The sequence below is a fragment of the Centroberyx gerrardi genome, chromosome 5 (genome assembly GCF_048128805.1).
Source record: "Centroberyx gerrardi isolate f3 chromosome 5, fCenGer3.hap1.cur.20231027, whole genome shotgun sequence".
Lineage (NCBI taxonomy): Eukaryota > Metazoa > Chordata > Actinopteri > Beryciformes > Berycidae > Centroberyx > Centroberyx gerrardi.
Window position 1 is genome coordinate 31,583,012 of NC_136001.1, and position 12,749 is coordinate 31,595,760.

General features: G+C 44.8%; 1 protein-coding gene across 1 annotated transcript; it reads left to right on the top strand.

Annotated features, from left to right (window-relative positions):
- The first annotated feature begins 259 nt into the window (after window positions 1-259).
- Window positions 260-11,413, top strand: etnk2 (ethanolamine kinase 2). The gene is made up of 9 exons (XM_071917353.1): window positions 260-654; window positions 4,649-4,786; window positions 4,918-5,039; window positions 6,468-6,608; window positions 8,705-8,847; window positions 10,143-10,226; window positions 10,346-10,506; window positions 10,620-10,693; window positions 11,210-11,413. Exons 1-9 carry the CDS (start codon window positions 508-510, stop codon window positions 11,280-11,282), a joined length of 1,083 nt encoding a protein of 360 aa, XP_071773454.1. The 5' UTR covers window positions 260-507; the 3' UTR covers window positions 11,283-11,413.
- Window positions 11,414-12,749: the final 1,336 nt, after the last annotated feature.

Below are 12,749 nucleotides of genomic sequence, written 5' to 3' on the forward strand. Positions count from 1 at the left end.
TGCTGAGGTCACGTGATTTCCTGTCAACTGCGGAGGTGCCTCTTGCGGAGGTCCAAGATGTCTGCCTCCGTGTCCGCCATTTTGTCTGCAGCCAAGTACTTTTTTTCTTGTGTAAAGCTGTTACGTTCACTCGACACAACTTCGGAACTATTCGGACAAACTCGGAAATGATGGGCGTGTTCGGTTGTCATGTCGTGCGTCTCTGTACCGCCGGTACAATCGGATGATCGCGGGCGGGCGGAGCCAAGTAGGAGGAAATGGTACAGTTGGCTGACCTGCTCCCAAGAAAACCGGCGATCTGCATCCACACCGGCAGTTTGATCCTTGCATCTTCACTAGCTTCACTTCATCGTTATTGCCACAGCTAACAAGCTAGATAAGTCTCTCCAACAAAACCAGTGCCGACCAGTCATTCACCAAAAACAGTTAGCAGCCAGCCAACACTTGTATGCTCCAGTTTCTAAACATATCTGTCAAGAACTCGAAGATTAAAGAAACGGCCACGGGATGGAGACGGAAATACATGTGCCCGTCGGGTCGCCGGTAATTAAAAAATTCCCCATTTTCGTGGACGAACACAACGTTACGGATGGGGCGATGAAGCTCATTAAAGAACTGCGACCGGCGTGGGACATGAACCATGTCAAAACCAAGGTAACGTTAGCCGTTATGCTAGCTGTACAGCATATTATCATGCTAGGATTGACAGCCCTGCAGCATCACCAAGCACTACCAGCCAGCTAAGACAAGGCCCATAAGTAGCGTCAGTAACGTTACTCACTAGCTCGTTATTTCTCCTAGTCAACAATATACCACGGACGCTATACTCTCTCCCACTCTCCCACGTCCATTGTTTGGTATTCTGTTCGGGTGTCAATACCAACTAAACGCATTGAAGTCCACCTGAAATTGGTAACCTTATGGTAGCTAAGCTAGCTAGACGCTTATAAACTTAGAGTCTGAAGCTAGTCAACTAACGTTAGCCAATAAGCTAGCTGTCGTTCACCCAAGACCCAAGGGATTTCAAAAATGAGAATGTACTGAACATATTTAATTATTCCACATATAGACAGCTTTGTGTGTCCGTAATACACTGCATGTAGCCAGCTACAGCAAGTACAACATAAAAACCAAGCAGCTATTCAGTCACACACTGCCAACTTAGCGTCAGTGGCCAGCTGGTGGTGACGTGATGGTCAGAGTTTCATTGAGAAACATTATGAATGTTACCTGCCAGCTCGAGGAAGCCAAGCCACCTTTATAATGACTGTTTATCTAGCTGGTTGAGCAACAGCTAACGAGATAGATTGCTTTCCCTTGACATTCATTACCGTGGCTCCTACCATGTCTTTCTGCTCTCCCCAGCAAAACGAGGAATAGTTTAATTTAACTGTTATTTGACTCCCTAGTTGTTAGCACAACGAGAGAATGCACAAGGATGACTGTTTTGATCATAGATTTCACTTTACCTACTGCTATTCTCATGTTATACTAAAGTATGTACTAAAGCATATCTACTAACAAAATCTTGTCAGATGGTGTTCTCCGGGACAAAATCTTATCAAATGGGGTTTGTGGTCTAATCCATATCTATTTGGAGATCTTTGATATAAAACAAAAGTTTGAGAGTCCCTGGTTTCAAACATTTTCCCTGATACGTCCTCTTCTTTTCCGACTCAATTGCTTATTCTGTTGAAAAGCTGTGTTAACCTACAGTAGGCAATCTGTCATCATTAGTCTTCTCAGTTTTGTTCACTTAAGTTTGCCTGTTTAATGTTGAAGAGAAGTGAAACCATCAGTTGTTTTCCCCAGTGCCCTTAAGCTGTGTAGCAGGAAAAGTCGTAGCAACAGTGTTATGTAGAAACAATAAGCATGATGTGCTGCTTATTTGCCAGAGTTGTTGTCCTAAGCTGTGGCATGATGTGAACAGATGCATTCCTAACATTTGCAAAAAGTATTTTGTTCAGGTGATGGGGACTGTGGATGGTGCACAGGGGAGGAGGATATAAACATTATTTGTTAGAGTAACCGACTTGATGCATCTGTATGCGAGTGACTTTATGTTAGGCTACTTTGTGTGAATAGGCATGCATACAAACCTATGGGGTTGTTGTGTTTATGTTTGTGCTCAGATATGGCAATTGCAGGGTTTTATGTATACACTTCCCACACAGTCACAGCCACCATGAAACACACAGACCAGTGAGTCAATGTGCAAAATACCCCCACCCCAAACTTGCACATGTATGTCAGTGTGTTGGTGAACAATCCATTTTAGGGATTCAGCCTGTCAGGGAAAGGGAAATGTATAATTGATTCCCACTAATAGGATCAGGTGACTCATGTTTCACGGCCAGGTCAAACTCTTTAGAATGGCTGCGTCTATGGACATGATGACACCATTTACTATTACTCTTTGGTTACACGGTGGGTTGAGGGGTTTTGAACACACCTACCGCAACTGTGTGTTTACATACCAGTAGCTAATCTCTAGAGATCCCATGCCCCACCCACCCAGACCCCCTGTGACTGAGAACGTGACAGTGTTTATCTCTTTCTCTACAGACCAGACCAGCAGGCTTTTCTCAATGACTGCCACCCAAACAGGCTTTGTCCTGCTGGATGCCTTTGTCAGACAGACCTCGTATAGACCGGCACAGCTGCACCCCTGGCAATGTATTCATGAACCAGGCCACAGTGGAGGATGGAGTGAGGATAGTGTGTGAGAGGAGAATAGCAGCAGGTCATTTGGCTGAGATGGAAACAACGTTCCTGAGCAGCGAGGCCAATGTTTTGATGGGAGCGGGAAGGGCAGAGTGAGGTAAAGAGCAGTAGGGCAGCACTGTTGACAGAAACACCTGACTAGCCTAGCCACCTGGACAGGAAGACTTCTACTGTAAATACACACTGTCCAGTTCCCAAACATCCTAAACACACACATACGGTTTCTAAAAACAGCAGAGCGAGCCAACAGCAACAGAGCAACAGTCTCCTCTTACAACTTTCTCATGATTGAGACAGAACGATTGAGCTCTGCCGAAGAAAGCCTGCCTCAGAGGCCATGCAGGCAGAGCGTAACTCTTAACACCACAGAACCTAGACTCACATTCATTGACAAACATGATGCCACTGTCATTGTTTCCTGCAGGCAGTATATGGCTGAATGTTTACCTCTGTCTGGGTCCGAGCTTATCGCTGTCTGTCGACGTATTGATCGCTGGTCTTAGCGGCGTATTGTGTGGCGGGTAGACAGGATCAGTCATGTGCTAGCAAAGGGGTGTATGCTTGTGTATGTACGGTCATAACAGGGATGCCTGTGTGCCCATCTTTGTGGCGAGCCACGTGTGGAATGCCAGTTATGTGTGGGTGGGCGACTGAGCTGGGGGAGATGCAGGCAGTGTGTATGTTGTTATTGTGTTGACTGCAGTGGGATCTACTGGCCCACTGGCCACTGGTATCCACTAGAGTGAGGCTGTCGCTCAGTTATTTCAGGCCTAGCTTCAGACACAGACGGTGCTGTTTGCTTACAATTCATTTTAGAAGAGCCATGGGACTGCACCCAGTGACTTGACGCTGCAACACCTCCCTGTAGAAGACTCATGGAGTGATGGCCATTGATCCAAGTCGTTTTAGTCACAGTGTCATTTGCTTAATCCTCATTTTAGAAGAGTCATTGAACTACACCCATTGGCTACGTTCACACTGCAGGCCTTAGTGCTCAATTCAGATTTTTTGCTCACCTCCAGTTTATTTGTCTGACCGTTCATTATTTTTTCAAAGTGACCCATATCCGATATCAGTATGAACGGACATCCGTTTGCCTCCAATTGTGCAAATAGACAACAACAAAAAGACAACAAAAGACCTCTGGAGATCACGTCAACAACAAAAGACATCACATCTGGACAAGCCACTGAAATTGCAGTCCTAATACTAATTGTTTCAAACACTGGTCGATTACGATCTGCCCCCTCTAGTTTTGTTTGAATGGAGCCAGTTCCCCAAATACTAATTCAATTTGCGACCTCACTGTCTCTCCAGTGGCTACTTTAATCATTCCTCTGTGTTTTTCCGGTCAAATGGACACATTATGACGAAATTAAAGGATCAGATTCCATGTGATTTTTATTTTTTTGTGTGTTCACACTGCACTAAAAACATGCGCCTGTGTGACACAGGTGGGAAAAAATGGGGACACTTTCAGCTGCAGTGTGAATATAGCCTAATGTTATAGCCCTTTTCTATAGACAATTAACAAACTGCTAGTCATTGACACAGTATCTGTGGGGTGAGAGTACATTTGATACTGAGTCAATAAGGGTGTTGCTTTATGATACATTAATCTAGTGTAGGTCAGAGCTGGTGTCATTTATGGCAGTTAGACTTCCAGAACATTCTTCTGGCCATCTGCACTGATATGATACTCCTGACCCAAGGAGAACTGATAGTGATAGGTACATAAAATGACCAGAGAATACAACAAACCAGACTCAACAGAGATAGGCCTGATGAAACAATCCTCCTGCTGGAGCTTTTGTCACTGAATTGTTACCATGCTGTACAGAGGTCATGGACTCTCGGTATCATTGCCACCGCATAACCCAAACATCTACGGAAACGGCATGACTTCTTCTCTCCCCCCTCCCAGCTCTTCACTGATGGGACCACCAACAAGCTGGTGGGCTGCTATGTGGAGGACAGTCCAGAAGACGTGGTCCTGGTCCGAGTGTACGGGAACAAGACAGAGCTTATTGTGGACCGAGACAATGAGCTCAAGAGCTTCCAGGTAGCGTAAAAACAAAGGGAATCATATGGGACTTCACTCTCTTGTGGATGGGCCTCAATGGGAAAAATCAGTAGGAGTTTCAGAATTGCTTCTCATATCTAATTCTTTCTATGCGTTTGTATGTGATGTAGGTGCTGCACGCTAATGGCTGCGCCCCCCGCCTCTACTGCACCTTTCAGAATGGCATCTGCTATGAGTTCATGCAGGGGGACGCCCTTGGGACGCAGGACGTCAGGGACCCCACCCTGCTCAGGTGAGGACATGGTACAGTCGTGGCACTGCTCAGGGGTTTTACAGTGTTAGCTTAGAGATGGTACAGCTAAAAAGAAGGTGTTGAGGAGCAGTGCATTACTGTGTTCAAAGTCTTCCTGTGTTTTCACATTAGAGCGTAACACTGTCGGTGAAGTCAAAGTAGGGCTGCATGATTATGGCAAAAAATATAAAGTAGCAGCAGCCAGAAAGTCTTGTTTTCACTCTTACTGTCTTACTTTTATTGTGGTCCTTATTTACAAAATTCAAATAAGAAATAATTACTACTTTATTACTTTGGAGTGCAGCTACAACCCTAAAGCTAACTTTGCACTGAATCTGTACGTGTTTGTGGTCATCTGGTTTAACACCAAAGTGACAAATGACAGAGTTTGATCCACTTTTAGGAACTAAAACAACATTTTCACATTCAGGCTCAGGAGGAGGTTTTTCCTCTCTAAAGTTGGGCTGATCTATTCTTTTCCACTTTGCTTGTCGCTGCATTTTTCCAAGGATGTCCCATGAAAGTTTTCTCTTTCTTTCCCATTGGAGCTGCCTGCTTCTCCATCTTAACTTTTGTTTTGGTCACATGGTGCACACTGCACATTCAGAGGTTGTGATTGGTCAGGTGTAATGGAAGTGCTTGATAAACAACACACAGACTTCCAGGGAATTGAAAATATAAAAAACTCTAATATTGTTACACGATTACTAACTGTGGAGACAAAATTGTGATATATGATTATTATGCAGCCCTGAGTGAAGGCTTTTCGAATGCTTTGATACAAACTACTTTACAATGCAACGACTATTCCTCAACGTCCCATGGGGAAGGAAGCAAATAAGGGGATCACATGTCATCGTCGCATGCAAATGATAGCTGTGGCTGACGGGGGATCCGTCCTCCAAAAAGAAATGAACATAAGCAAATTCCAAAAAGACACTTTGCTTATGTGCAGGAGTTCTAGTTGGTTGTGATGTTTAAAAGGAAAAATGTTGCACGTGAAAATGTTCTTCAGTGTCTGAGATTTACATTTCCCAGAAGTCTTGGTACGGTGGGGTTTATCCCTAGCCATGAGTGACGTTTTGCTTTGATGTATACATAACACACACACTGTCCTTGGTGCTTACTGTAGAAACACTCCACTATCTGTGTCAACTAAGTGTGTGATATGTGTGACATATTCACTTGTTATCATCAGGCTCTTTCCAGGAACTCTGAGAGAGATCTAACCTCGGAGATAAAGTGTCTTAATCTTGTAGCAGAGCTGCCTGTCACAGGACTGTTGGCTTTACAGACAGAAAGGAATATGGTCAGAAATATACCAGTGTCATGTTAAATGATAACCGTATTTAACTTTTTGTCAGGTGTCAGTGAACTTAGTATGTTGTCTGTGTTGTTGAGAAAGAACTCTGTTGTGTCTCTTCTCAGGCTGATAGCCAGGGAGATGGCTCGTATCCATGCCATCCATGCACACAACGGCTGCATCCCCAAACCAAACCTTTGGATCAAGATGCGTAAATACTTCTCTCTGGTGGCCACTGAGTTCACCGAGCAGGCCTCCAACATCAGGTGAGATCTAGGTTCTCGATTGGCTCTGTACGCAAAGTGATAAAGATGCAAATAGCGCAACAAGCACAACCTAATTTGCCTGTGACAATTGTCATGAGCATAGAGGCAGCCATCCATAACCCTGATATGATCATCAATCATCTGCACAGCTACAGTATGTCCACCGTGATGAAACAAGTTACCTTTCTCAAATGTTGTTAGATTCTGACTGAGCCAGTAGACCTGGTATTTGGACACATTCACAGACAGTGGGGATCTCCATGACCAAGAATTTCAAAGGTTAACCAATAATGATTGATTTTTTTTCTAACCAACTGATGGATTTACGTTTCATAATTTTTTTCATGTAGAACCTGAGCTAGTTTATCTAACACATAGTCACAACAAATACAAAGTTGGCATCCTGATTGCAGTCTTATCTGAAGTGAGATGATATACTAGAAGTGCATTTTACACAAATGCAAGCAAATATGAGGAAACAGAGAGGGAGAAAACTGTCCAACCACAGCAATTTAGGCTGACCAAAGAATAGGCCAGTCGACCAAGGGAGTTCAGGCCTAAGACGGTCTAGTTTCTGACTTGGCACTGGACCTGTAGAGCTATCAAAGATGGGCCTTTTCATAACCTGGCCGGCTGCCCAGCTACAGCTGATATCTTTGTTCAGATGGCTATTAGGTTAAGTCCAGCGTGTGGCTTATATAACTGTAACCATAATAGCAGGCTGGATTAGGGAGGCTGAGGTATGCAGTGGGCCAGCAGATGTTTGCATAGCTCTGTTTATCAGGTCAGTTTACTCTCCTCCTCGGTAACACAGACAGCTTGTGTCCTGGACAGCAGACACTTGTTACACAGCACAGCGGTCTGAGGCAGACAAGAGGAGGGAAGCCCAGAAGTTTGCATGCATCTTTAAAGAACTGGCAAAGATCAGTCTCTCTGTCTAGTATGACAATCAGCCCTTATTAACTATTCCAGTCTGCTGTGAGTATTTCAGTATACATGACAAAAGAATTACTGGCTGGTCATTCAAAACCATCTACCACAAATCCACAGTGTGTTAGTTGGGCTGTATTGAACAAATGAGTCAGGCTGGGAGCTGAAAAGGGCAGCAGGTGAAGGACAGCTAGCTAGCTAGCTAGCTAGCTAGATAGAAATAGGTGAGTCTCCAGGGAGAGGGTGTGTGAATTCCCCTGGAGTATCTTACTCCTCCTCCCTCCTCTCCTTCTCTCATCTCCTGCTATCAGGCTGACTGTGGATTAGCCCCATAAGCCCATTACCTTCAGCAGAGGGGTCTCTGCTCAGCGCACCAGTCTGATTGGTCGAGACACTACCCCAGTGACTTAACCCTTTCCCCACTGTCCACTCACAGAGACTTAGACGGTTATTAGTTATCATCCAATCATGCCGGGACGCACTAAACCAGATATATAAGTCAGTGGTCAGACTTTATGATGGGAATTCTGTAGTCTGGATGCAATCCAGCCACAGTGTGCATACAAGCAATGTGAAGAGACTGAGAGGGACACAGATTTAAGCAAATACAGCCAGAGGAGATGCGGAATGGCCATTTTCAGGCCAAGTGTGGACATACAGCGATGGCATAAATAATAAAATCACATCTTTAAAATCGGATCTCAAAAATCACGTCAAAATGAGAAGTGTAACTGTAGCCAAAGAGACTCGGGAACACAATGCGGCACCATGACTATCTGAATGTCTCCAGAGGACTTCTGTCTCTGTACCTCTGTTCCCCAGTGGGCCAGCAGGCCAGCGCCCCACTGAGCCTGTGTGCTGTCTGTGCATGTTGGCCTCAGTTGTTTTCACGTCTCATATGTTCCCATTCCGTTTTCTGATGATATCAAAACAAAGGAAAGGCTGTTAGCTTTGGCCAATAACAACTAGTAAAGCTGTCATAGTTATTCCAGTCACTCTACTGTACATAGGGCCACTGTTGTTTTTACAGACACTCGACGTAGTTGTCACAACAATCCTAGAAAGGGAACTGAATCTCAGGTGTGCATCTGAAATAACTGTCCATCTCTTTCTCTGTCTTTGGGTCGTCGGCTGCCCCTCTGCCCACCTCTGTCCTCCCCATCCAGGATCCAGCAGGAGGTGCCCAGCAAGGCGGTGCTGGAGCAGGAGATGGTGTGGATGAAGGAGCATCTCTCTACGCTGGGCTCCCCCGTGGTGCTCTGCCACAACGACCTACTCTGCAAGAACATCATCCACAACAGCAAGGAGGGTAGGTACCCCCCATCATCCCCGACGTGGAACATCAGCCGCCACAGCCAGAATGATCAGTCAGAGGGAAATCTTTAGCATCTTCATGGTGCCCAGAGATAATGGTGCAGTGGTTAAGATGCCTGTCTGTGGACACGCATGCACCCCGGTAGCCTAGGATCAAATGCCACCAGAGCGTTCTTTCCTGTCCCTTTTATCTTTACTGAGATTGTAGGAAAGCTGAAATATGCATGGGGGTCAGAGGCCCACTCTCCTTTTCAAAAGCAAACAACAAAAAAGGTAAATTTCCTGGTTCCAGAGTAGGGCTGAACGATTTTGAAAAAAAATCTAATTGCGATTATTTTCACTGATATTGCAATTGCGATATGATTTGCAATATTAGAGGGAATGATAATTTTTACATCATTATTCTAATTTTCATTGAAAAATGTATTAAAATGATTACGGTGTGATTTTTGCGGGGATCTGTACCAAACAAAGATGTTTTCTTAAGTCTGTAGAATATGATGTGTAGGCCAGGACATCTCTGCAGCACGACAATATTTAATTTAAAATGGTATTTTGACACACATTTCACCTTTTAACAAATATTGCGCCTCCTGCGATTTGAAAATTGCAGTAGGCCATATTGCGATTTCGATAAAATTTCGATTAATTGTTCAGCCCTACTCCAGAGTGTCATTTGGCCACTTAATTTTGTTTGTACACACCAGTGCCAGCGGAAAAGTCCCAGCCGAGGAATTTTGTTTCATAATTTTCCCCAAGGAAAAGAAGTACTGAAGAATGTAGGTACTTTCTAAGAAATGCTAGTCCATTTTAGAATGGCAGAGCTGTTAGAGATCCAGGGCATCACTTTTCCCTCACCTGAAAGCCACTGGTCTCTCTTGGTTGGTGTGGAAGAAAACTCAAGAGGAGAGAGTGGCAGTTTGACAGGTTTATTCAGTCTGCAGGTTGGGAGCCAAGGAACTCAAAATCTGGATGTTTTATAGTGTTGTATATTCATGATTATGTTAATACAGATAGAATATAATAAAGCTATTTGTCAAAAGGTATAAGGTCATATGAACAAGACAATCTTAATTATAGTTCTACACTTGGAGATGGAGAGGTGAGCACCTTGTTCTTGAAGACAATAAATTATTATTTTGCCAAGGCCACTTGGTCAATGTAAATATGGGTCAAAGGATACATATTAACTGAGCATATGGGAATGTTGCTTAGTATAAGTACTTCTCTTTTCTGAGCAGGTAAACCATTAAACACTCTATATGATGTGTCCTCTTGTCGTCTCTCCAGGCCACGTTCGCTTCATAGACTATGAATACTCCAGCTACAACTACCAGGCCTTTGACATCGGCAACCACTTCAATGAGTTTGCAGGTTTGTGAAACCACACCGGGGCTTGTACTGCCAGGGTTGATGTTACGCACATGTGGAGTAGTATACCATTGCCTGCTTTAAGTCTGTGTGTGTGTGTGTGTGTGTGTGTGTGTGTTTAGGTATGAGTGAGCTGGACTATGGGCTGTACCCTAGCCGCGAGATGCAGATGGAGTGGCTCCAAGTTTACCTACAGGCCTACAAACTCTTCACCAAGAAAACCGAGGAGGTCAGCCCTCGAGAGCTGGAGACACTCTATGTACAAGTCAACAAGTTCGCTCTGGTGAGGAGGAATATACCAGCAAACACATACACACACTCTGACACACACACACACACACTCTGACACACACACAGTGTCTCATATCGCTTATCTGATCTATGATTTCTCTCAAGGCCTCTCACTTCTTCTGGGGCTTCTGGGCGCTCATCCAGGCCAAGTACTCTTCCATCGACTTTGACTTCCTAGGGTAAGTTGGCGTGTGTATGTGAGAGAGAGAGAGAGATTGAGGACTGTGTGGTGGCCCCCTGTATAGAGTATTACATAAGTGATAGGTTGGACTGTAGGCCTGAAAAGGGTCACATCTGTCAGTGTGGGTTAAATGGGGTATAATGAAAGACTGAAACTCAAAACCCAAAGGCCAACATGTCTCTCTCTCATTTCTCTATGAGTTTCCATACCACTTAACACCTCCTGCCACACACACACACACACACACACACACACATACACACCTGGCCTCCCCTAGGGGTTCACAGAGAGGAAGCAGACCCAGGGAGGTTTATACAAGGCAAGCCAATCACTCCCACCTCATTGACAGAGATAGAGCCAGTATTCCTGCTACTGTGCACGTTTGACTGTGTTGCAGTGGTGCCTGTCTGGTCTCGTTTTGCCTGCTACTGGATAGAAAGGCCATCTACTTGGGCTGAATGGATGCGCAACTCCCTCTCTTTCATCACCACTTCCTCGCTCTCCTGTCTTACAGGTATGCTGTGCTGCGTTTCAACCAGTACTTCAAGACCAAGCCTGCGGTGATGGCCTTGCAGATCCCAGAATGAAAGGAGGATACAATGAGGAGAGAAGGGGTGGGGGGCTCCATTACTGGCAACTGAGCACAGGAGAAGATGCACTTTGAGCTGAGGAGCTGTGGGGGGTCGGGGGCAGGGGTTGGGTACTGGGAAAGGTAAAACAGGACTGGGCTCCATGCCGGGGCTTCCTGTGGGTTGGGAATTCTTCTTAGGGAGCCGGGTATGGACGGACCATTGCTTGGTCCGTTCGGCATCCCTTTTACAACAAGCGCAATTATTATTTCTTTCCTCAACTTAGTCCACGTCTGTCTCACAACTCTAGCTCAAGATTTCCAAAACCTCCACGGGTTCTGTGTGCGTGTGCTTGTGTATGTGTGTGTGTATGTTGATCTTAATTTATCTTGTGAAGAACTGATTGACCCAATGTCGTGCATTCCCTCTCTGGGCAGCTGAACTAGTATATGAAGGAGTAGTGAGCGCAGCAGTCTGACTTTAGAGTAGAGCTCACTGAGCTGATCATGACTGGGCTCAACGCATTCGACCTGCTTCAATGTCGGTCAACAAAATGTTCCAAAACACTAGTAATGAAGGTCAAAATAGGGACCAGACTGTCAAGGAGAGTGCTGACATTGAAGGATAGTTTGTCTGGACCTGTGTGTACTGTATCTATGGCTCAAGGCCGTGGCTGCCCAGAGTCTTGTGTTTATAGGTTTAATGACAACGGAGGCATTTCACCTGAGATTCCTCAAATTTTAAAGTGTGTGCAGGAAAACCATTCCCACTTGTGTCCAGCATACATTTTAACACTTAAAGTTCTAATCTGCGAGATCCTTGTTCTTTTTGTTTAGTCTCATCTTTGGTGCTAAGCGCTCATCGCCGTGGTGTTTCTGCACTGCACTTCTCAGAGATCACCTGTCAATCAAACAGTGTGTCCAGTACTGTGATGACTTTCTGTTGATGAAGTTTGAGTTTCTGTAAGTGGCGCTCTTTTCTTTGTCTGTTCAGCCGTGGTGGCTATCGCTGCTCATGCTCAACTACGCAGTTCTTCTTCTGTATATTCCAAACAAACGGGAACCGTAAATCCCGTCACTTCCTGTGCGCCAGAGGATTTTTCCCAGGAAAGAGCTACCAGACACTGGGTGTTTAGAACAGCAAATGTAAAAGCTTCCATGAACTGGATATAGGTTGAATCACTATTGTGTTATAGCAATCAGTGATAAAGACAAAACATTTATTTATGTGAAAATATTGTGGATTATTACTTTAACATCTCAGGTGAAAAACCTCTTTAGTTTGGGTTGTTTTAGTAAGTGTTGCTTTGTGCTAAATTGGGAAGTGATACTGAAGGAGGGAGGGAGATAGATTGTGTGATGTCGGCCTGTTATAACAGCGGTTAAAACGAGGGACCTAAATGTCACTCCAAACTCGGTGTGCGTTTCTACCCCTCGTCCCTTAAGCCATTTTCCACCTTCTTGGCTTTTATGGTCGCAGCAAATC

What these genes read in the sequence shown, in the direction of transcription:
- etnk2 (XM_071917353.1), top strand. Translation starts at nt 508, where the DNA reads ATGGAGACGGAAATACATGTGCCCGTCGGGTCGCCGGTAATTAAAAAA. An exon ending in AGGGACCCCACCCTGCTCAG is followed by an intron (nt 5,040 to 6,467) that starts GTGAGGACATGG and finishes GTCTCTTCTCAG; the next exon opens with GCTGATAGCCAGGGAGATGG. An exon ending in CATCCACAACAGCAAGGAGG is followed by an intron (nt 8,848 to 10,142) that starts GTAGGTACCCCC and finishes TCGTCTCTCCAG; the next exon opens with GCCACGTTCGCTTCATAGAC.